At 48.7% G+C, this 23,132-nt stretch overlaps 10 protein-coding genes across 10 annotated transcripts in view; 6 read left to right on the plus strand and 4 right to left on the minus strand.

Moving 5' to 3' along the window:
• FOXG_18383 (uncharacterized protein) overlaps positions 1-4,530 on the plus strand; it is a gene marked incomplete at its 5' end in the record, with an annotated part of 22,849 nt that extends 18,319 nt beyond the window's left edge. Inside the window, one exon of the mRNA XM_018398457.1 lies at positions 42-4,530. Coding sequence (XP_018236353.1) covers positions 42-4,262 — 4,221 coding nt within the window. The 3' untranslated portion in view covers positions 4,263-4,530. The remainder of the gene's footprint in view (positions 1-41) is intronic.
• A 970-nt stretch (positions 4,531-5,500) lies between these two features.
• On the minus strand, positions 5,501-7,032 carry FOXG_18384 (uncharacterized protein). Its single transcript, XM_018398458.1, has one exon. The coding sequence runs from the start codon at positions 7,012-7,014 to the stop codon at positions 5,677-5,679; it is 1,338 nt and encodes a 445-aa protein (XP_018236354.1). The 5' UTR covers positions 7,015-7,032; the 3' UTR covers positions 5,501-5,676.
• Positions 7,033-7,458: 426 nt separating this feature from the next.
• On the minus strand, positions 7,459-8,689 carry FOXG_02686 (uncharacterized protein). The gene is made up of 2 exons (XM_018380149.1): positions 8,411-8,689; positions 7,459-8,290 (listed from the first exon to the last, which is right to left on the minus strand). The coding sequence occupies exons 1-2, from the start codon at positions 8,621-8,623 to the stop codon at positions 7,781-7,783; spliced, it is 723 nt and encodes a 240-aa protein (XP_018236355.1). The 5' UTR covers positions 8,624-8,689; the 3' UTR covers positions 7,459-7,780.
• A 275-nt stretch (positions 8,690-8,964) lies between these two features.
• On the minus strand, positions 8,965-10,270 carry FOXG_02687 (uncharacterized protein; the record flags this gene model as incomplete). The annotated part of the gene is made up of 5 exons (XM_018380150.1): positions 8,965-9,150; positions 9,206-9,576; positions 9,635-9,844; positions 9,910-10,044; positions 10,120-10,270. 5 exons carry the CDS (start codon positions 10,268-10,270, stop codon positions 8,965-8,967), a joined length of 1,053 nt encoding a protein of 350 aa, XP_018236356.1.
• Positions 10,271-11,161: 891 nt separating this feature from the next.
• Positions 11,162-12,567, plus strand: FOXG_02688 (uncharacterized protein; the record flags this gene model as incomplete). The annotated part of the gene is made up of 3 exons (XM_018380151.1): positions 11,162-11,404; positions 11,471-12,302; positions 12,347-12,567. The coding sequence occupies 3 exons, from the start codon at positions 11,162-11,164 to the stop codon at positions 12,565-12,567; spliced, it is 1,296 nt and encodes a 431-aa protein (XP_018236357.1).
• Positions 12,568-12,741: 174 nt separating this feature from the next.
• On the minus strand, positions 12,742-15,022 carry FOXG_02689 (uncharacterized protein; the record flags this gene model as incomplete). The annotated part of the gene is made up of 6 exons (XM_018380152.1): positions 12,742-13,081; positions 13,152-13,210; positions 13,270-13,697; positions 13,754-13,841; positions 13,917-14,678; positions 14,744-15,022. The coding sequence occupies 6 exons, from the start codon at positions 15,020-15,022 to the stop codon at positions 12,742-12,744; spliced, it is 1,956 nt and encodes a 651-aa protein (XP_018236358.1).
• A 688-nt stretch (positions 15,023-15,710) lies between these two features.
• On the plus strand, positions 15,711-17,457 carry FOXG_02690 (uncharacterized protein; the record flags this gene model as incomplete). The annotated part of the gene is made up of 2 exons (XM_018380153.1): positions 15,711-16,364; positions 16,447-17,457. The coding sequence occupies 2 exons, from the start codon at positions 15,711-15,713 to the stop codon at positions 17,455-17,457; spliced, it is 1,665 nt and encodes a 554-aa protein (XP_018236359.1).
• Positions 17,458-18,599: 1,142 nt separating this feature from the next.
• FOXG_02691 (uncharacterized protein) lies at positions 18,600-20,279 on the plus strand (the record flags this gene model as incomplete). Its single annotated transcript, XM_018380154.1, has 3 exons — positions 18,600-18,813; positions 18,892-19,063; positions 19,130-20,279. 3 exons carry the CDS (start codon positions 18,600-18,602, stop codon positions 20,277-20,279), a joined length of 1,536 nt encoding a protein of 511 aa, XP_018236360.1.
• Positions 20,280-21,161: 882 nt separating this feature from the next.
• On the plus strand, positions 21,162-21,449 carry FOXG_18385 (uncharacterized protein; the record flags this gene model as incomplete). Its single annotated transcript, XM_018398459.1, has 1 exon — positions 21,162-21,449. The coding sequence occupies one exon, from the start codon at positions 21,162-21,164 to the stop codon at positions 21,447-21,449; it is 288 nt and encodes a 95-aa protein (XP_018236361.1).
• Positions 21,450-22,301: 852 nt separating this feature from the next.
• Positions 22,302-23,108, plus strand: FOXG_18386 (uncharacterized protein; the record flags this gene model as incomplete). The annotated part of the gene is made up of 2 exons (XM_018398460.1): positions 22,302-22,327; positions 22,349-23,108. The coding sequence occupies 2 exons, from the start codon at positions 22,302-22,304 to the stop codon at positions 23,106-23,108; spliced, it is 786 nt and encodes a 261-aa protein (XP_018236362.1).
• Between the last annotated feature and the right edge of the window lie 24 nt (positions 23,109-23,132).

Below are 23,132 nucleotides of genomic sequence, written 5' to 3' on the forward strand. Positions count from 1 at the left end.
TCACAAAACTGATAACTACCTTTGCGTCACCAGACACGCAGGGCGATCCTGGCACCGTTATTGTTGAACTTCCACCGGACTCTAATATAACAATATCCTCGACTGTCCCAACTATCAGCCGCCCGGCTACACGATTCGCCAGCCCAGCTGCCGCAGGAGACCCAGGTACTGTTTATGTCGATCTGCCGCCAGATTATAACGTAACCACGACTGCAACCATCGACTCAATCACTAGGGTTAGGACCACTTATAACTCGGCTGCGACACAAGGCGATCCGGGAACTATTGTTATCCAAGTTCCTCCTGATTACAATGTAACTACAACCCAGACCGTCAACACTATCAGTCGGGTCCGGACTTCATATTATCCTGCAGGTACGCAAGGCGACCCTAATACGGTCTTAATACAAGTTCCAGTGGATTATAACGTTACTACCACGGCAACAGTCGACTCAATCACGCGGGTTAGGACAACATATAACCCTGGTGTGACGCAAGGCGATCCGGGTACGGTCATCATCCAGATCCCAGTGGAGTCTAATGTCACCACGACTCAAACCATCAGCACAATCAGCCGGGTTCAGACATCATATTATCCAGCTGGTGTTCAAGGCGATCCCAACACTCTCGTCGTACAAGTCCCACCCTCGTACAACATAACGACCACAAAAACCATCCCTACAATTACTATGGTATCTACTATTTATGCTGAGCCAGCCAATCAGGGTGACCCCGGCACGGTCTTGATTGAGGTCCCACCATCTCGCAATATCACAACGACACAGACTATCAGCACAATCAGTCGGGTCCAAACATCTTATTATCCTGCAGCAAATCTAGGTGATGCCAACACTGTCCTGGTACAAGTTCCAGTCGACCGCAATGTGACAGTAACCCAGACTGTTCCTACTATCTCGAGGGCTACTACGATATATAATCCTCCAGCCACGCAAGGAGACCTAGGTACTGTACTAGTTGAGGTCCCCCCATCCTACAATGTTACAACAACGCAGACAGTTCCCACCATCTCGCGGGTTGCTACTGTGTACAGCGCTCCAGCCGTACAAGGAGACCCAGGAACCATCATCGTTCAAATCCCACCTTCATATAATGTTACGACAACGCAGACAGTTCCTACTATCTCGCGGGTTGCTACAGTATATAACCCCCCCGCTGTACAAGGCGACCCTGGAACCATAATTGTAGAGCTCCCGCCCTCATATAATGTTACGACAACGCAGACGGTTCCCACCATCTCACAAGTTGCTACTGTATACAGCGCTCCAGCCGTCCAAGGAGACCCAGGAACCGTCATCGTTCAAATGCCCCCTGCTTATAACATCACATCTACCCAAACAGTTTCCACTATCAACCAGGTTATGACAAGCTTTGTGCCCGCTACAGCACCAGGCAGCCCGGGGACTGTTCTCATCCAAGTCCCCCTTCCTGTCAGCTCGACACTGACAACTATTGCCCCACCAATTGTCAGCTCTGCCATCATCAAGTCCACTTCTTCAAGCACGAGCACCAGCAGTAAGATGCCCCAGGCTTCTTTCGGCCCCACATTCGACTGCGATGGTTATGGCTACACAATTTCAACTCTTCTCGGCAACACTCTTACACAGGTCAATCTAAACACGGGTCAACGTACGACAATTAAGAGTGGCATTGGTCCAGGCGGTACCCTTCTCAATGTTGCTGGGGTCGCAGGTGCCATCAATGCTATCGGTTTCAACAAGCTTGATTACTACATCTATGGTACGGTCAACCAAGGTCTCGTGAACGGACTGCTCTGCGGCCTTCTTGGGTGCCCTTCATCCCAACTCATCCGCATCGCTAAGAATGGTGCATACGAGACATTGCCGCTTACTATTCCGTCCAACATGATTGATATGGGTGACGTTGATGATCAGGGGCGATTCTGGGTTTCCGAAAATGGAAAGAAGTGGTGGTGTATCGATGTTAATCCTGCCTCGCCTACGTTTGGCAAGCTTCTTAGCAGCGGTACATCAGCTACTGATATTCTTGCTGGCGTGGGCGATTGGGCGTACGTGCCCGGCGGAGGTGACTACCTCTATGCCGTGCAAGCCTCAGCCATCGAATCTGGTCTTCTTCGTACGAATATTGTCCGCTGGTCACGCACAACCCACACATGGGAGCGCTATCAGTCATATCCTAACCTCGTTCTCACTGCTACAAATCTGGTCTGGGGCGCTGTCATGGCAGGACCGAATACCCTGTGGGCACAGGAGAATTTACTCGGCCAGACATGGAGGTTTACTATCGGGAGCAGCGCTAATCCTACTCCTATACCAGGGGGTTCTATCCTCAACCTGCAGGGCGATGGTGCTAGGTGCCCAGATGCAAAGACTGTCTTTGGCCCACCATTTAAATGTGACGGTAATGGATATGTCATGTCCAATCTACTTGGTAACACTCTTACGCAAGTCAATCTCAACGATGGCACCCGCTCTACGGTGGCCAACGGTATTGGCCCTGGTATCATCAACGCTATCGGTTATAATACTCTCGACAATTATATCTACGGTATGGTCATCCAAGGGCTTAGCTCAAGTCTCATCCGCATTGCCCAGGACGGTGCCTATGAGATCCTACCGGTTACGATTCCTTCAATTATCATCGATATGGGCGATGTCGACAACCAAGGACGCCTTTGGGTATCTGAGAGCGGAAAGAGATGGTGGTGTATCGACGTTAATCCTTCTTCGTCGACATTCAGCACGCTACTGAAGAGTGGCACGTCTACTGCCGATATCCTCTCAGGTGTAGGTGACTGGGCCTACATAGCCGGCGCTGGAAACTATCTATATGCCGTACAGGCCTCGGTCATTGAGTCAGGCCTTCTTCGTACAAACATTGTGCGATGGTCACTTACAACACAGACTTGGGAACGCTATCAGTCATACAGCAACTTCGTCCTTACAAGCTTGAACCTCAACTGGGGAGCTGTAATGGGAGGCCCAGGCGGCACTTTATACGCACAGGAAAATCTGCTTGGGCAGACGTGGAAGTTCACTCTAGGAAGTACTTCCAACCCTACGTCTTTACCGGGAGGTACTATTCTCAATCTCTCAGGTGATGGTGCCAGATGCGTAGGTTTGGACCCCACTACGATAAACCTGCCTCCCTCGACCACAGTCACTGTTACCACCACCGTTTCAACCATTTCTCAGGTTTTGACGACGATAGCAATGCCCAGCAGTCAAGGAGATCCTGCTACGGCCATCGTTCAAGTACCTGCCCCTTACAACGTCACGACAACGCAGACGGTTAGTACTCTCACCAAGGCCACAACTGTTTTTGAGTCTGCAACGGCTCTGGGCAGTCCCGGCACCATCCTCATCCAGTATCCTCTCCCCTACACTGTTACGATAACCACAAACGGTGGTACAACAATCAATGGCCCAGTTACATCAACTCTATCGCCTGGTCAACCTGGTGATCCTGCCACCGTGATTATTGCAACTCCAAGTTCTCCCCCAGCTGCGGCAACATCCTCTGCCGCTGCTCAACCTGCATTGAAGTGCGACGTCTACGGTTACCTCATGCAAAAGACTGCATTCTACCGTGTTGATCTCACTAGTGGAAAAACTACTCTCATCAATGCTCTTGTTGGACCCGGTGGCAATATCAACGCTATTGGATACAATAAGTTCGACAATTTCATTTACGGCATGTTGCAGGATAGCACAGGTACGCAAGTTATCCGCATTGCTGGTGATGGTTCCTACACCCTTCTGGCTGCACGCACCTCAGACCGTAGTGTCAATATGGGCGATATCGACAATCTAGGCCGATACTGGATTGCTACATCTGCAAAGGCTTGGTGGTGCATCGACCTCATGCCGGGCTCAGCAACCTATGGAAAGATCATCATGAGCGGCACTGCTGTTACTACTCTGACTGCAGCTGACTGGGCTTTTGTGCCTGGCGGTGGTGATTATATGTATGCAGTTATGGTCGACAGTGGTGGCTTAACCTCAACTCTAGGCCGTTTCAGTCGTACCTCATACACCTGGACGACTGTTAAAGCGTATGGTAATGTTGCCGGTTCAAACTTCTGGGGTGCCGTATATGCTTCTCAGGACGGAAACCTGTATGGCTCTGAAAATAACAGCGGTCAAATCTTCAAATTTCCTGTGGCACCAACAGCAGGTAACCCTGTTTTCATTGCAACAGGTCCTGCGTCCAGCTCTAACGATGGAGCGAGGTGCATTGACAGCCAAACTCTCCCAGTCTAGGACGCAAACTCAACCATTGACAAATTTCCTATGTATATCTTGTACGGTTAGCTTCGTATCCCTTCTTCATCAGCTTCGTTTCCTATGTTCACATATCATGGCCAGCTATTAATCAGTTTGGTCACCGCCTTGTTTCCTTTGTCTTGATTGTCTACATGACATTTTGCGCTACATGCTGCTACCTTATCTCCTATGTTTGTATTATATAATTTATGTATCAATAGTGAATTGGCGCTATCCTGTTTCCAATAAATTGGCAATTCTTCTGTACTGAAATCTTGAAGTGACAGTACACAAAGTTCAAGTATATGAAGCATCAAAATAGTGCATGAAAAGCTAGACAATCGCCACTGATGGTTATAACTTGAGAACGTAGGTTGCAGGACTGATTTCAAAGGAATCGAGCTATCCATCGTAAGTGAACCGAAGAGATGTTAGAAGGCCTGCCATTATTGAAGAAAGAGACAAATGACAAGAACAGTTGGGATTGAAGACGGATGAGAAGTTGAAGTTACAATGAGATAATGGAAATTTTGAATAGAACGATGATGGTGGTGCCGGATGAGCCTGACAAGGCTCTGTATCTTTCGTCGATGAAGGGGTAGTAGGACTGCCGGCGCGTCAGTTTCCAGTGCCCACAGGTTGTCTGAAAGCCTCAGAATAGTGTGCCCTTTGAGGTGCTCTCATTTGCCCTTCTCTAGGGAGAGCAAGTGCCCGAAGTCGAAGCAAAATCCACCACGGATCCGTCATTGAAATTAGCCTCCTTGGCCACGCCGTCTGCCATTTTCATAGTAGGTTCGGGCAATATACACCTGTCTATAGTACCTAAATGGGGTAATATTGCCGGTGATTTCTCATGGTCATCATGCTGTGTCATTAGTCTGGGTTGTCTCACGTGAATACGGTGCAAAATTCAGTAGCTCTTGGTGTTTTTCGTAGTCGCATAATGACAGGACCTACTGAGTACACGTGATGCTCTGTAATAGGTTTACTATTAGTAGCTGAGGTAGGCAGCTTTTTTTTGTTTTTTGCACTAATTGAGTGAACTGACCATCAATAAAAGATCCAAAGAGACAATGATGTATTAGCCTATGAAGTTGAAGACTCTTAGTAGGAAGCAATTGGGCAAGAGGGTAAAATGTTCGTGACACATACTCAAACAGAACAAAATAACGAGAATGCGCCAATTAGAAGAATTAAAACTTAAACTAAAAACTAATAAAAGAAAAGAAAAGTGCGAAATAAGAAGCAGATCATAGTCTTCAGGCTAGTAGACGCTCTGCAAGCAATCTTGCCGAGCTGCTGCTTAGTAAAGGATATAATTAGTGCTCGCCATGGCCTTTAAAGCAAATAGGGAAGCTATGGAAAGCGCGCTACTAATAGAATTAAGCCCGGCAAAGGGTGTTCTTAAAGACTAGTTTGTACACTTAACAGGAGGCATACCAAGCTCCTTTAAAGCTTTACTAAGTGACGTATTTTCCATAGTCTCAATGGCAGCTATCACGCCCTCTGCGCTATGAATATCTGCAACGTGTATATACACATTTTGGTTAGCTTTCGCAAGTTCCTGGAACCGGTCTTTAATGAACTTGAGCGCTGCATCTCCGTCACTGCCTCCCTTAAATTGGGGAAACCATTTCGACAGCGGCGACTGCAGAATCTTGTTTCTAAAGGCCGAGACATTTGACAAAATGACGAAGAATGGCGTTTGGGTGAACCATCTTGAGTTGACCAACGAGCTAAAGAGCAGGATATCCTCGTGGAGCCTGTTTATGGTCTCATCTTCCAGCAGACTCTGGTCATAGATGGCCAGGTCAGAGATAAAAAGAAGACAGGCTGCGTCATCCACCAAAATGTGAATCCATTTTCGTCTCTGTGTTGACCTATCCGTGATTTGTAAAAATCGCATCGTGTGGCTGTCTCGATGGATGAGAGCCTCCTGGGCCACTGGCTCCAAACGGCGCTGGTCAAAGTGGAACCAGTCATGCTCTGTAGGGACGTACTCTGGCGCAAAGATTCGCTTCAAGAGCTTACTCAGATTACCATTTCCAGTGCAGGGGCAAGTAAGGATATGCGGAAAGCGGCCATTCAAGAATCGTTGCTCGATGTTTTCGAGGTTATGGCCAAACTGCTTAAGCGCGAGCCGCAGTTCCTCGTCGCAATACAAGCTCACCATGCTTTCAACCGTTTCTTCACCTTCTGGTTCCTCGCGCGACATAAGCTCCTTGACACGCCCCAGGACTGGATCGACATTAATCCATTCTGGATAGCCCGCACATTCTTCAACAATCAGCAAGCATTCCCGGCACATCGACGCGACGAAGCGCCTCGCCTCGACCCGAACATTTGCGCATTCGTCATTGGAAAGCGGGAGCTCAAGAAGGCGGGTTTGCTTCAAAAAAAGACCCTTGTCGTGCTCACCGCCGAAAAGGACGATCTTTAATTGCCGTTTCCTCCGCTGGGACTCGGCAGCGAGGTATCTGTCAATGGCACGGGTCCGCGCCTCCGCCTCGTCAGGATAGCTGGGCATTGGTAGAAAGTCCCCTTCCTCCGAACTTGGAGGCTCTAGAGGTATCATGGATTGCAAGAATGGTGAGCGGGTGCGGAGGCCCTCCCACCACCGTGCGCAGCTGCTCTCGGCCCGGGTACGTCGGCTTCCGGCTCCTTGACTGGTAATGGGATTTGGACATTTGAGACTGTCCTCGTCAATACCGGATGTATTTGTGTAATCATTTTCCTTTTCGCGGTTCATGACGGTTTTAAGTACGCGATATAACAGGTGGTCGTAAAAGAAATGGAGGGAAGTGGAGGGAAGTGGACGGGCCGGCCCATGACCCCGCTGACTCGTTCGCTGCGGCCGCTGCCTGATTAGGCTGAAGGCAAGATGATCTTCACAAAGACCATGTCGTCGCGCCCGATGGGAGTGCCAAAATGCTATTAAGTCATATGATCAATGCAGAAGGCAACTGCTGCAGTATTGAGCAGATTTTATTGGGTCAAAGTCTACCCTGGCTTCTATTAAAATATCTAGTATATTAAGGCAGAGAATGAATGCAGGTTTGAGATTTAATATAGGCCATGGTGAAATGTCGATGCTACCTTAAGTTCTTAAGGATACAGAGTGGTTAAGCGGCGACTTTGGAAGGGTAAGGAATCTCTGCACACTATCTCTTCTATAAATAAACATATGATTCATTTGCTACACACTTCTGATCTCCTCTGTTTTGAGATAAGATGAGGTTTTCATTTTATAGGCTATGCTTAATAACATCTAAGAATCTAAGTTCTCTGCCACGTCTGCTAGTCTCACATGGTTAAGCAACAACACCCTCGCAGCTCTTCCTTTGCAATCATCTGCTTTGCCTTGATCGTCCGCTCCATCATGATCCATAACAAGATGGGAAGGACTCCTCCCGGTGTCGGAGCAATTGCTAGATCACTCCTGTCAAAGAGAGAGTGGCTCACATCGCCGATGACGCCCTTTTCTGTAGCATAGAAGCCAAGATCAACCAAGACACTCACTTCTGGCTTGACCATGGACGCTTGATGAAACCGGGTCCACGATGCATTTCCGAGATGATTATGGAAGCGCGTGGTCTCTGAACTTCCTTCTGAAGAGCTTCACGTTTGTCTTGACTGGCATCATAGGATGGATCGAAGTCTTTAGACGCGCTTACGTAGGGGAATTGGCGCTTCATCTGCTTGATGAACTCTTTCGTAATGATGTTCCCAAAACCGACAATCTGGATTCTGGCCTGCTGTGCCGACTCTAGCAGCCCATACCTGGCCAACAAGCGGACCAAGGCGTCTGCAGCAATATTGTCGGCCTGGCATTTAGCGTACTCCTCAATGTTCTTAACAGGATCGATATATCCCATGATCTCTGGTTCATTTAACTGGTGCGGCAGCGGGCGCTGTATAAGGATGCCGTGGATTTGAGGGTTCTTGTTCAGCTTCTTGACTTGGCTCATGACCTGTATTGTTGGTGCGTCGACGGGCATCTCATATACCCAATAGCTGACGCCAGCCTATTACGCGGTGGGTCAATTGAGCTCTGTAAGGCAGACGCCGGGGAGTATCTTATGCCACATCGCAGCTATTGTCCTCAATCCGGTCCCTGATCGGGATGGGGAAACTGTTGAACTTACCCGTGCAGCAACGTGAGCCTTGATCTTGACATAGTCTACTGCCTCAGTGCCTGTGTTAAAGAAGATAACGGCCATGACTGGCTTGACGCCACCTTTCTCAGCTTTTCGACGACACCAGCGTTCAATGTCCCGCACGACCAGGTCTCCCGTGAGAAGACGGGCGGAGCCGTTCTGGAACCCTAACGGGGGAGTTAGAAGCTCAAAGCCTTCCATTGTCGCTTTATCTGTTTGTTTGGCAAAGGGTGGAAGCAAGACGTAGGTGCTAGGTTAGCTTTTGAATTCCTATGCCATATGCAGGGATCACTGGGGGTTGAATGGGGGACGAAGAAGTAGGACAAAGGCTGGGGTGGACCCTGCACGTGCCACGGAAATCTGGGGACCAATAAGGAAGGACACCATCTCCGAGTCAACAGAGCAAGTAAGCTAATATTAATACTACTTATCTGTCTCCTAAATAAATATAAAGTCTTTAGGTCTTAGTTATGTAAAGTCAATAATACTCTCTGTTTTATCATCTTTTAGTCTTTTAATAGACTATGTGTTATTCCCCTGTCCTAAACCTTGTAAACAATCTTATAGTTTGAGATACTACCGTCACGGTACTCCTGAAATCCCCGGGATACGTCGTCAAAACCGTTCTTGAAGAGCTTATAAGAGTTTGGCTTAATCTGGCCCGAAGAAAGAAGCGTAGGTAACTTCTGAAAGAAATCCGAAGCAAGTTTGTGGTCTTCTTGACTAGCCTATTAGACTCGTAAGCTTTTACATCCATTCCATCTCATTGATGCACGTGCTTACCGGCCAGTGGAATTTCCCATAGCGATGCTCTTTCAAAAAAGCTGTCCAGACGAGAACGTCAGTAATCTTGACACCCTTAGCCACCTGTTCGGTATTAGCTTTGCCGGGGCGGACGGTGCAGAGGACGCCGTCTTGGTGAGAGATTGCGCGTGAGGCCGTGTTGGAAGAGGTCGTGTTTCCGATAGTATCAAACACGTATCGAAGACCGGGAGCTGTCTGTCGGATCTTTTCAACCACCTGCGGGTCTCGATAGTCGAATGCTTCTATCGCTCCATAAGACTTGACAAGATCGTGATGCTTTGGACTGCAGGTCGTAATGACTTTCAGCCCGTTCAATCTCGCAATTTGGATCGCATAAAGCCCTACACTTGCTATACTATGATTAGCCACAAAGGTGAACAAGCAGAAAATCGTGACGGAATGACCTACAGCTGCCACCCCAAATCAGAACCGCAGGTTTTTCTTCACCGCTGGTGTCAATGGCTAGACAGTCTTTTGAAAAGAGACTGAGTACAGCTGTGCAGGACGCGAGGGGAATGGTAGATGCTGCCTCTGGGCTCAGCTGCTGAGGAACTGGAAAGCAAATTCGTTCATCAGCAATGGTGTACTGGCTGTATCCCCCAAGACCCTTGATGTCTCCTAGGTCTCAGGTCAGTCATCCATTGGGGTACACAACAGTAACTCTGGAAGATGCTAGAACCCACCTCCCCAGATCAATCCCGCAATGGTCGTTCCCTTGGCGATTCTTGTCACATTCGGACCGATTTCTTCGACCACGCCAACAAAGTCGCAGCCCAGGATGGCACCATCACCGAAGGCGTTGCTGTCAAATGACTGGACTGCATATGATTTGGTTAGTAGTGCATGAATGGGAGCCGGCAATCTTGGCCATGATTGAAGCGAGGAAGTCTTACCATCTGTTGGGTTCTGGGCTACGCAAGACACTTTGACCAAAAGCTGATGCTCGCCAGGCTTGGGCACGGGTACCGTCTCTTTGACAAGCCTTGGGGTGCTAGTACTGTCGAGCCTGATAACCAGGGCCTCGGCAGATGCTGGAAGTGACATTGCAAAAGAGTTGCGTATAGGGATTCGAGAAGATAGCCTGGGTGGGTGGTGTTGTTTGGTGTTTCAAACATTGCTCATGGGAAAATAGCTGTTTATAAAACCGACGGGTGGCAAGGACGCATTTTGTCATCAATGCTTCATGCCGTTATTGCCAAGTGGGCATCATTGATTGATAATCACCGGTTCCTAAGTCCTGGAATGAACCACGGTCAGTTTTCCTGCTCACACTACGCTTGTCACGAGCAAAGACAATCATTTGTGGTGTTTTGCCAACGATCCATTACTTGGTCGAAATTCCCTTATGTCCATCTGATCAAATCACAAACGTACTGGTGAGTAAGGTAGCTTACCCATAGCTAAACAGTCATAATTCTCTGCTTGAACCAAGTGGTCTATAGCCCATGAATGTCAAAATGGGGGCAATAACGTTAGCTGATTCCTTGTCCAGAACAAGAATGGGGCGTGACGAGGATGGAAGTACCGTTGGAGGTGCTGAGCGGGGCTCTACGTGGACGGGTCCAAGATAAGGCATGTAGAAGCGCTGCTAGTGCAAGGCCCACGTCAGAGGCGTCGGCGAAAGGCGAGGGACAGAGAATGGTATGTGCAAACGCTGCTTGGGATACCCTAACATTCTATGGTACAAAGCACTGCAGGGGGAGGTGCATACAGTTGCAGCTTTTTTGTTGAATAATTATTCACTCCTCTCTCAAGGAACCCAAAAAGACTTCATTAAGCAGCAACAGAATTTAGCAGCAGGCTTTTCCTCCCGCATTTGCTTTGCTTGCGTTAGTGCTCTTATTTATTCTCCCAAAAGTTGACAGCTTCTTCACTATTCCCACAATCCCTTCAGCACCTATTCTCACAGACTCCTTCTACTAAGTTAATTGAACCATGAGCTTCTCAGATCTTTGCCTTCCATCAGAATCGGAGCTCAAGCTTAACCAGCCTGTCCCTTTCTCTGTTCGCTTCAGCCAAGACTTGATCCGGCTTACGCGACAGAAGCTCGATCTTGCTCGATTTCCGTTCGAGCAGAGCGACTTCGGCCCCGAGGATTGGTCGCAGGGTGCAAAGGTGGCCGAGGTGAATCGGCTGGCCCAGTACTGGCGTAACAAGTACGACTGGACAAAGCAGGAGGTTAGTTAGTACTGAGTGCTCAGAAATTATGGCGGAATACGGCTAACTAAGCGGTTTAACTTACAGAAATTCCTCAACGACAGGTTCAATCACTATCTTGTGAAGCTTCAAGTGCCAGGCTACGGACCGCTGGTCTTGCACTTCACGCATGCGAAATCATCCAGTCCCAATGCCACTCCACTTCTCTTCTCGCATGGCTGGCCAGGTTCCTTTGTGGAAGCATCCAAAGTAGTCATTCCTCTCAGCAGACCAGAAAAGCCGACCGACCCGTCCTTCCACGTCGTTGCGCCCTCTATCCCAGGATTCGGCTTCTCTCCTGCGCCGACAAAGTCAGGAGTAGGTCCAGAGGTCGTGGCTCGGGCATACAAGCTCCTCATGACGGAGGTGCTCGGGTACAAGTGGTTCGTAACTCAAGGCGGCGACTTTGGATCCTTCATCACCAGATCGATAGCTATCCAGTTCCCGGGCATCGTCCGTGCTCAACACCTGAACATGTTCCCTGTGCCACCGCCCACTTTGTGGTCTGCCCCCATGGCCTACCTACGCTGGTGCCTTTCCGGCCTCTTCTACTCTGAATTCGAGCTGGAGGCCGTGCGCGTGAGGAGGAATTTCGAGGTCGACCAGAGCGGCTATCTAGAACAACAGAAGACCAGGCCTCAGACGCTAGGATTCGCTCTGGGCGATTCCCCAGTTGGTCTGCTGGCCTGGTTCGTTGAAAAGTTCCATGACTGGGGTCACGTCGACGAAGCTTTCGACCCTGAGACAGTTATAACCCTGGTCGTCATGCATTGGATCCAAGGGGCGACGCCCGGCTTGAGATTCTATCGTGAAGCCTTTGGCTCTCGACGAGAGGCTGAGAGGACTTTTGAGACCTATGTTGACTGCCCCACGGGCGTCAGTATGTATGCCAAAGAGCAGTTACATGTTAGTAAACCCTGTTAGTGCGCTTCGACAAGAAACTGACTAGAGGCTTTTCCTTTTTCCACCAGTGCCCTAAAGATTGGGCTCAGCAAGCTGCGAATATCCAGGACTGGAAAGAGTACAGAGTCGGGGGGCATTTCTCATCTCTGGAATGTCCGGATGTGTTTGTTCAGGATATGAGAACATTCTTCGCCTCGGAACCCGTACGAAAGTCGATCAAGGGTACAGAAGGGGGGCTATAGTAGCTATTAGTCGATAGAAGGGCTTGTCGATGAAGCCGTTGAAGACGCCCATGTAAAGTCAAAGTGCAACATAGTGCAAGGTGGCTTGGCCTTTCATCTCAAATTCTTGCTAAAGAATCACGATACCTCACCAGTTTGAAACATATTGTTGTATGCGTTGGTATTGAGATTTTGTTAGTTCTCCAAGCCCCAGAGTATTCTTAAATCTTTCGCCCGTTCCGTGGTTTTCCAGCCTGTCTCGCGTTCAATCTTGGCCAAGTGCTTCAAAAGAGCAATCTTTTCGGCGGCGAAATCCTCAGGTTCTGTTGGACTATTCCAGCCCTCGGCTGTATCCACCACAGAATAGGTGTTGGCTTCAAACCTCTCACTCTCCGTCGATCCATGGTCGGTCTGCCGCAGATGTCTCGACCAACAACTTCCATGTCCTGGCTGAATTGCAAGCGGCTGCTTGGGTGACCCAGCCAATGCCCTCCCGGCGATGTACAAGGGCTGAAGGTGATTCACCCAGTTTGCACTGTAATGCAGGTCAAAGTTAGAAAACATCTAGGGACCATAACATAGAGCTGGAGGGACAGTAAGCTTACTGAGAAGGGTTGCTAGTAGAAATACCCCCGAGCTCCCTAGCATGCCAAACAGGACTGAGCTGTATCATGTCAGTTCTGCCACCGATTCTCACTTGCCCGGGCTGGCCTGGGAACATACTACATCTGCCATGTCCAGAGTAGGGTTAGGTGTAACTAATCCGCTTTGCAGTAGAAGGATTGACCCGGCGTGGTAAAATGTATTTCCGCATACCGATGCGTACAGAGCAAACACGATAGTAGGAAAGGGACCCTTGTCTGATGCGCTGACTCTCAGTAATGGCTTTACACTCTGAGGGCGCCAGCATCTCCATCGCTGAAGCTCCTCCCATAACGCCTGGACTTTGGCTTTGGGCCCAGTGATAGAGGTAACTCCAGCGCTATCCTCACCATTGAGAACATTGATGATCTTGGCGAATATCAAGATTGCCAAGTTGCAGTAGTCATCAGGGTCTCCTTTCTCGGCAACCAAGAACAGAGAGTCTTGATCTACCCATGAGTCTGTTGGGATCAATGTGGTCTGGTTCATCAAAAACGCGGCCCATACATCTGCCATACGTTAGCAGCTGAGAAAGGATCCGTTGCCAGTAAGGGGTACGTCGCACCTATGCGTGCGAAAGCCCAGAAGCAGGTTTTTACTATGCCCTTACTATTCCCATTCCATTTGCGCATCCTTAGTAACCCAGCGCAGCCCTATAAGTACACATACAGGTCAGTTCCCACTCGCCTTGGTCAACGTAGGGGATAATTGGGGATATCATGGCGCACCTTGAGGTGACGTCTCCACTCGGAAACGCTTGATGCCATCATTTCATAGACACAAAGAATTGTGCATGTTGCCAAGATGCACGGGTCTGCTTCCGCAGGATCATGTCCCAACAGGAGACGAATGGCGTACTGATAAAGCTCGAGCGTGATGTGCCGGGTACAACCTTGAATCACATCCAATTGGCGGGAGGCGAGTGACATGGCTGCTGCAACGAAGGGTTTCGAGTCCATCATCTGGTGGATGCTCTTGGCGGAGAAATGCATCTCCGAGTCTGTAGTTTCACACCATGTCGCTGTCTCTCTAATGTAAGCAGACATGAGATGAACTTTGATGCTTTGCGAAACGGGAAACCTTGGCTCAGGCTGAGGAGAAACGCCCCTAGAAATGGCCTGTCCTAGGGAGAAGGGGGCAAAAGGAAGATCGGCCATCCAATGGGCAGGAATCAACGGGGTGGTGGCAAGGTCTGGAGGTGACAATATGGGTCCTGGAGGTATCAGATGGAGGTGGTGAAACGCTCTGTCCTGGCCAACAGCGTCGTTATCCAGACTACCAAGACTGGCATTCTCGTTCCGTGCCTCCTCATTTTCAGTTCTGAAAAAGGCCTCGTGAGAGCTTGCGTCATTTTCAATGACGGTTGAGGTAGACTCATCGTGTTCCTGGAAAGAATGTTGGGGAGTATCGCCGTTTGACTCATCAGCAATAGACGATCCACCATCCTCTTTACAAAATGAGCGAATAACCTCCTCAGTATCGTCAATGATCTCGATACATCATTTATGTCAGGTTGTGATTGTCGAAGCAAGATAGTGGAGTGGATGACACTTACAACGAGTGGTTGTTGGTCAGGCCCAGACCCATCGGATTGAGCTTCTTGTCTCTGCTTGTCGAGGTCAAACAGGGCAGCAGTGTGTTCCAGGGACAGCTGTAGCGACCTAGAAGCGTGAAAGGAAACCTTCAATCCCCAGGCGCATTCAACCCCGCGCGCCTGGCATTCTTGGCAAGTAGGATGATGGCCATCACCTGAGAATTCACCAGTTAGACCCGTTGGTTGACTTTTAGGAGAGAGAAGGATAAAGATGAAAAGCAAACTAGACAAGACCCACATTTTCGTCTCCGCCGTCGACAGGTGAGGCTTTTCAGTTCAATGAGTGTTAGTTAACATTGGATCTCTCCTGGAAGGGGTTCGTTACCATCCTGACCGGGAACGACTGTGTTTTTTCCTCTTCCTGGTGGACGTTACCGGAAACGGGCTGAGTGATTTACGGGACTGCGGGGCTGGCATTGCGCGTTATGAATTGTGCGTGTGCTGAGAGTAGCTAAGGCAAGGCCGTTGTCCTGTTGACTGCGCGGTTGGAGTAGACTGTTTGTGAGATTTCTCTCCCTGCAGCGGGTCGACCTGACATTTTTAATGTTTTTGAAGGCCTAGAGCGTGTCCAGTTTGGCGCTAGTGCTATGAGTTCCGCGGGGTTCTGAAGCCACTAACTAGCGCCTTGAGCTGTCCTCTCTATTGCTTTGCGAAGCCGGGGGTTAGAGTTGCTGTCCTCGACCCCGCTATTAATAAAGGCGGGTCCATTATCTGAGGCAACGCAACTCTAAGCGCTGCCGTCTCACCCCCAGACTCGTCTCCAGGCACATCGCCCCTACACATCAATTGGCTGACAGGTCAAAGATGTCGAAAATCATAAAAAGGAGCATAGAGACAGCCGTAGCAGGCAGAATGATCTTATGCAACATATCGTTCTGGCTCCCTTTCGTGTTCTTGTATCCCAATTCTAAATCAACTTCCACCCAAAATGGCTAGCTCCAAAGAGGTTATCATCATCGGCGGTGGTATCTCGGGCCTTGGTATGGCCATCCAACTCAAGCGTCTTCTCGGACATGACAACTTCACCATCTACGAAAAGTCCGACAATATCGGCGGCACCTGGTGGCATAATCAATATCCCGCATGTGCTTGCGACATCCCCAGTCATTTCTACTCTTACAGCTTTGCACTGAACCCCGACTGGACAAGCATGTACCCGGGACGTGATGAGCTTCATAGATACTTCATGTCTGTAGCTGATAGATACGATATCCTGCCCCGCTGCCAGTTCAACACAATGTGCCTCGATTTGCGCTGGGACTCGGCCCGCTCCCTCTGGATCTGTACCTTTCAGAACACCGAAACTGGACAAACGTTCGTCCGCGAAGCGCCAGTCGTCGTGAGCGCAGTGGGCACCCTCGATCGGCCTTATATTCCACAGCTTGAGGGCGCTGAATCCTTCCAGGGAAAGATGTTCCACAGCGCTCGATGGGACGACTCGCTCGAGGTCAGGAACAAGAACATCGTCGTCTTGGGCAACGGTGCTTCCGCAACACAGTTCGTTCCTGAGCTCGTGAAGCAAGTTGCGCCCAAGGGGCAGGTTACTCAGCTGGTTAGGAGCGCCCACTGGTGGACTAAAAGGGTAAGATACTCTCCTGATCTTTCTCTCATCTATGATTTATCCGATTCATGCCAAGCTCGATCTAACCGATATCCATTTCTAGGGGAACCCAACTTATTCATCTGCCTTTAAGCTCACAATGAAGTACATCCCGCTCGCCGCGCGCATATACCGCGTGTTCCTCGCCTGGGAGCTCGAAAAAGTGTTTTACTCTTTCCTCATGACCAAAGACGGAGCGCGCATGAGGCAGAAGATCCGCGATACTACCAATTCCTATATCGAGAATGACGCGCCTTCCCAGTACCGCCAAGTACTGAAGCCAAACTATGAACCTGGCTGCAAGCGACGAGTCAATACAGCCACATATCTCGCTGCACTGCATTCGCCAAACATGCACTTGGCCAAGGACAATGCCGTCAAGATAGGCCCGCGCCACGTCGAGACGGCGAGCGGCGAGACGTACCCGGCAGACGCTATCATTTTCGCAACGGGCTTTATGACCCAGAAGTGGCTTCACCCGATCCAGGTCAAGGGCGAGAATGGCCGGGACTTGCATCAAGTCTGGGACTCCACGGGTGGCGCTGAAGCTTACAAGGGCACTGTCGTCACAGGGTTCCCCAATTTCTTCATCTTATATGGTCCCAACGCTGCTACGGGCCAGCACTCGGTCATCTTCCATTCCGAATGCCAGATCAACTACACCTGCCGTCTGCTACGTCAGGTCCTCAGTGGAAGTGCCCCTGCGGCCTCAATCATGGTCAAGCCCGAGGCCCAACGCCGCGACCTGGCTTGGGTGCACGGGAGGCTCAAGAACCTCGTCTTCAACAGTGGCTGTCAGAGTTGGTGGATGGACCCTGAGACCAAGAAGAACACCTTTATCTACCCCGACCCCATGTTTCTCTACTGGCTGCGGACCATATTCCCACACTGGTCTGATTTTGAAGTTCGCAGGGTGGAAAGCCCCAAGTCTTCGATTTCCAGAGTCTTGACCAGTGCACTGCTGAGCCTTGGCGTGGGTTCCCTTGCTGTGATGTCACTTAAAGATTCTGACAGGTATTCGGAGCTCATTTCGCGATACTTACAGAATTTCTTTCCCTCGCTATCGCTTAGATAGAGAATACACTGATGTAATCTCGGTATATGGTTCTATGAGTCTTAGATAGCATCTATCCACCAGAGTTTAGAGTAATAAATCTTTCTTAATGGGATGCGGCTTATGAACACTTTCTGTAGAGATCTATTACTTTTTCAGAAACCTAACGAATTAATAGATCCCGAAATGTACATATATTAGCTGATCTGTATTGCACTTCATCCAAAAATACTTGACTTCACCCTCTTAACCGCGAATTGATTACAGAGGGAAGCTGCAGGCTTTGCGATTGCTTATCACTACGTCCATGCCTAGAGTCCTTATCATATGTCGGCACCTATTTCCAGTGTTGTAATAACTAGATAGCCCTTGATATGACTATGACATATAAATCTCAGAGCATGAAAACTCTGTTAACTAGAAAGCTCTTGCTATTGTGGTGTTGTCTTTAATAGACCTGAGGATGCCAACGGCTTCGTCGAGGCCCGTCGTGGTGCTGGTACCGAAGCTGGTGTTGATGCTGATGAGCAAACTCGCCGACGACAACATAAGAAGTGGACCAAGATTTCACTAAGGATAGTCATTCAAGAAGGCTTGAGGCAATTATCTATCGTACTGTAAGTAAATTAAAGAGTCGCGATGATACATTGCAGGCCATTATTAATTTGGCGTCACAACTATCTGCTTCAGTTACTCTTAGCAAACACGTAAACTGGGCTTCCTAATAGCTAGTTTGGCCTAGACCTACAAACTACTGGCTTAGTTGTTTCCGGCGTCAGAGCATCAAATTGCCCAATTTGTCGACGCCATATAATTATTTTTTCCACGTCCAGTGAATCTGGCAATTGTAAGCGTAAGCGCCAAGTAACCGTCTAGCGTAATGTGCCTAGTGCTTGCAATTCATCGCATGAATCCACGGTGAACTCTAGGCCAAGTGAAAGCAAACTTAGTTTGCATTCTACCCCACACTCCATCGCCCCAGGTTTTCACCCATAATTTTCTGGGGAAGGGTCATTTAGGGATACGGAGTGAATAAACATTTAAGATGCCTCTTTCCTCCACAGCTCCTATATTTCGATCATATCAGGACTCAAAGAAACAACTGGTTCTTCTCCTACTTTATACCAAATTGACAAGTTCCATTCTATCGCTTTTCCCAAATCATGGCATTGTTCAGTCTTGGGAGAGGCGCAGGTGTTCAAGCCGGCGTAACTATCTGCTGTCTCGTCGCATTTGTACTCTTTGGCTATGATCAAGGAGTTTTCGGTGGCATTCTGCAGAACGAAGATTGGCAGAACCAGTTCGACCGCCCAAACGACGCCAAGACTGGAATCATAGTATCCTGCTATAACTTGGGCTGCCTGGCAGGCTGTGTGAGTAAGTGATGGAAATTCCCAACTGAAGGCCCTTCAAGGATATTCGATCTTTACGTACTGACCCGTTTTGCTATCACAGTCAACTTTTTCGTCGGAGACAAGCTTGGCCGCCGCAGGACCATCTGGCTTGCCATGGTCTTAGTCTTGGTCGGGGCGACACTTCAAACCACTGCGTACAATGTTCCTCATCTCGTCATCGGACGAGTCGTTACTGGCTTGGGAACAGGAATCAAGACTTCAACGGTGCCCATGTAAGTTACCTCAGTCACTTCTGAAGGAGAGCAACCCGTCAGCTGATATACGTCCGCCAACGTTAGGTATCAATCCGAGCTTTGCGAAGCTGAATCCCGCGGTCGTCTTGTGTCGAGTGAAGTCCTCTTCGTCGGAGTCGGCATTACAATCGCATACTGGTTCGATTTCGGCATGTCCTACGTTGGAGGTGCCATCGCCTGGCGTCTCCCCATTGCCTTCCAAATGGTCTTCGCCCTCGGCGTTGTAGTTCTGGTGTTTGCACTCCCAGAGTCTCCGCGATGGCTGTTCGTAAAGGGCCGTGATCAAGAAGCCATCAACGTCCTATGCCAGGTCCACGACAAAGATCCGTCAGACCCATATATCGTCTCGGAATCTACTTCCATTCAGAAAGCCATCGAGCTCGAACTCGCAGCGAATAAAAACGATTCTTTCTTGAGCATCTTCAGGAACGATACCATCAGGACCAGATACCGTATCCTGCTTGCCTGGGGTGTCCAATTCATGAACCAAGCTGGAGGAATCAATCTCGTCGTCTATTACATTCCTTCGGTCTTGGTTCAGAACGTCGGGCTCTCACCGCGCATGTCACAGGTTCTCGGTGGTTGCATCAATATGATGTTTATGTTTGGCTCGATTCTGCCCTCCTTTGCCCTAGATCGAATGGGTCGCCGGAAGACAATGATTTGGGGCTGCACGGGCTTGAGTATATGCATGCTCATGGTGGCCGTACTCCTGTCTCGGGTCGGCTACTCCAACGGCCATACTTGTGCGTCAGCGGCCGTTGCTTTCTTTTTCCTCTACATGTTGATCTTCGGCATGAGCGTCAACTGCGTTCCTTGGGTTTATGTTCCCGAGATCCTCCCCCTTGAATCCCGCACTAGAGGAACAGCGATAGGAATCAGCTCCAACTGGCTGTGGAATTTCACTGTCGTCATGATCACGCCAGTTATCATCAATCGCCTGCAGTGGAAAGCGTATCTCATTTTCATGGTTACGAACTTACTCTTCGTGCCCGCATTCTATTTCTTCTACCCAGAGACGAGCAACTTCAAGCTGGAGGACGTCGATCTTATCTTCTCTCAAGGCGGAAACCCTGTATCTGTTGCGCGGCAGATGACCAAGGACATGAGGAGGAATAACATCAGCGTCAACAGTAACGGGACAATCTCAGTTGATACAGAGAAATCGCAGACCATGATTGTGGAAAGCGCTTAGAACTCTGGTCCCCAGGCTATGAGCCAGATGTGTGTTATTTGTAGTTCAGGCCTATGGCTCCGAGCTTACAATCACCACATAGAACTCGATAGGATTCTAAGTCGCAGCACCGAAATCTGCAGGATTGCCAACTTGGTGAGAGGAAGGGGTCTTGGGCAAAGCTTTTATATTACTGATATATGAAATAAAGCTATTAAATAGCCAAGAGCGCAATACATAAGCAGTTAATTAGGTACGTCAATTCAGTGCTTCTTATAAACTCTGGCCATATGTTAAACAATGGAATCCGTTTACATGAAGCTATAGCTTTGCTGGTATGGTGAATAAAATGTTGTTGACTAATATTCCAGCAGCCTGGGCAATACCAAAGCTGGAAACGTAGCCTTCGTCTCATTAGTCGATGTCTGCAAACCTGTATATTCAATTTGCCCTTACCATATACGGAGTACATAAACAATGTTCTGACCACTATTTCTCTCCTTGTTAACTTTCGCTCCACCTATTTTCGCTAGTTGATGCCAACATTATCATATATCTTTTTTTTTAAGTTTGCAAGTCAGCCTCGAAAAGTATATCCAAGCATCTCCAAAGTCTAACATAGTTTAAACATTTATTGCCCCTCAGCAGGCAAAGCTTCATTAAGTCAATATCATCATACTTAGCTGCCTCAATTGCAGCCTGAACCTAGCTGCACATAACCCAGCTGGAGAGCCTTACTTGCTCTTCAGCTGGCCCCAATCTTCTTCTGCAACCAACTTCAAAGGTCTTTCGCCGACCCCTGCAGACACCACGCTTGAATCATCCACTGCGCAGTAAGTGATCCGATCCGACTTCCCCTCTTCTGATCGCAACCGCTAACAGCATCACAGCTTCACTGTCACGATGCTCAGAAGAAGCCTGCATACACCTGATCCCGACGAGCCTTATCTGACAAAAGGTCACGATGTGACCCGTAAAATCGAGCAAGCTATCAAGACAGATAATCACGGCGAGCTTCGTGATATGGCGATGGAAATCGGAATAGACTGGGGAAAAGAGGATGATGCCGGCCGCGTTAGATTGGCAATCTTTGGTTGCGAGATCCTCCTGCTCACATGGTGTCACCATAAGCTAATCGACAGAGGCTTCCTTAATCTCGAGAACATTACCATATATAATCTCGATATCTAAATCTTAGATGCTTTAAACCTCAGGGGCATTCTTATAAATATACTAAAGGATCTAAGGATATTATTAATAGAAATAATAAAAGCTTTATAAATTATATATATTATAATTAATCCCTATATATCTATCTCCTAGATTATATACATTTTATACTAAGCTATATAGCTAACCTTAGTATATAAAATATATGTATTAGCACTTCTATAAGACCTAGCTTACTAGCTATTAATAAGACTTCTTTATATTAATAAGCCTAATATATATTACTTAAGTATTAAGAGGTATAACGCCCTATTTAATCTGTAGATATAAACCTAGTGCAGACTATTTTCCCTGTTTGAAACCCTAACCGTCATAAGTTGGCGCTCTATAACGACACGCCGTGTCTCCTCTTTATTGCCTGTGGCGTAGATGCACACATTGCTGCTAAATGCAGCGATTACAGCTTGGCGATTACCATCACACTAAACGTCAATAAACATTCATGAGGTGCATTAGATAAAAACGAACTGAAGTCTTCTTGGCGCGGCACCTATTTCACGCAACTCTAACGGCAGAGTGCTTCCTGGTGATTGGTGAAGCTGGCGACGCATTGATGTGGGTGGCCCTGCCAGACTTTCACAGCCAGCGCGTCGTCGGATTCCTGCAAGTTTTGGTTATGTCGCTCCCGTTTATTGCTGTTGGGAAGCACCGTTTAAAGCCACTCTTAAAGCAATGTAATGCAGATAGCGAGGCTCCGATTGATACATCATGCAGGACGGTACCTACACGTTGTGCTGGGTGTGCAGATGTCTGCGAATCCTGCCGGCGGCATAAAATAAGAGTCAGCCGAGCCCTATACTCAGGATCAAAGACATGGCTAAGCTCACAGACCGTGATTAGTGCGATGGAACTCGGCCCAGTTGCGGAGTCTGTCAAGCGAAGGGCAAAGAATGCACGTACCAAGAACCGCGGGACGACGCTCTCAAGCGTAAATATGCCGAGCTAGAGCGTTCGCATGCTGACTTAGAGGCCGTTATCCACGCTATCCAGCGTCGCCCAGAGGCGGACGCCAAGGCTATATTCGACCGCATCCGAGCTGGGGCCGATGCCCAGTCAATCTTGCGCCAAATCAAACATGGCGATATCCTGCTTCAACTACACTTGGAACCAGAGACGAGATACCGTTACGAGTTCCTTTACAAGTCGCAGTTTCCAGAGCTTCTGAGCTCCGTAGACAATCCCTATCTCGGCTCTTTGCTCTACGAGGGCGCGCGTGTTGGCGCTCCTGCCCCAAGCCTCACGCTATCATCTGCGAATGAGAAATACCAGGCCCACTACCTCCGGCCTTACCATGCCGCAACAATCATCGATTCCAGGTTGGAAGAAGTGAAACCCTCCCAGTGGACTAACGTCTCTGTTGATGACGTGTTCATGAGAGAGCTTCTTCAGCTTTATTTCTTACACGAACATGATTCGGTCCCATTATTCCACAAAGACTACTTCCTTGATGGCATGTTGGCACTTGATGACAGATTTTGTTCCGCTCTGCTTGTCAATGCAGTCCTTGCTCACGCTATGTGCTCTTTACAGACTTCTTATGCTGCCAACCCCGATCGTGCGCAATACTGGGACCCACGCAATATCTCATACCAGTTCTTCGCTGAAACTAAGAGGCTTTGAGAACTCGAACGATTGCGAGAACCC

Source organism: Fusarium oxysporum, chromosome 8, assembly GCF_000149955.1.
Source record: "Fusarium oxysporum f. sp. lycopersici 4287 chromosome 8, whole genome shotgun sequence".
NCBI classification, from domain to species: Eukaryota; Fungi; Ascomycota; class Sordariomycetes; order Hypocreales; family Nectriaceae; genus Fusarium; species Fusarium oxysporum.

Bases quoted from the DNA above. Each gene is read 5' to 3' on its own strand.
- FOXG_18384 (XM_018398458.1), bottom strand. From the start codon at position 7,014: ATGAACCGCGAAAAGGAAAATGATTACACAAATACATCCGGTATTGAC.
- FOXG_02686 (XM_018380149.1), bottom strand. From the start codon at position 8,623: ATGGAAGGCTTTGAGCTTCTAACTCCCCCGTTAGGGTTCCAGAACGGC. The intron at 8,291-8,410 runs GTAAGTTCAACA...ACCGCGTAATAG, and splicing joins AGGCTCACGTTGCTGCACGG to GCTGGCGTCAGCTATTGGGT.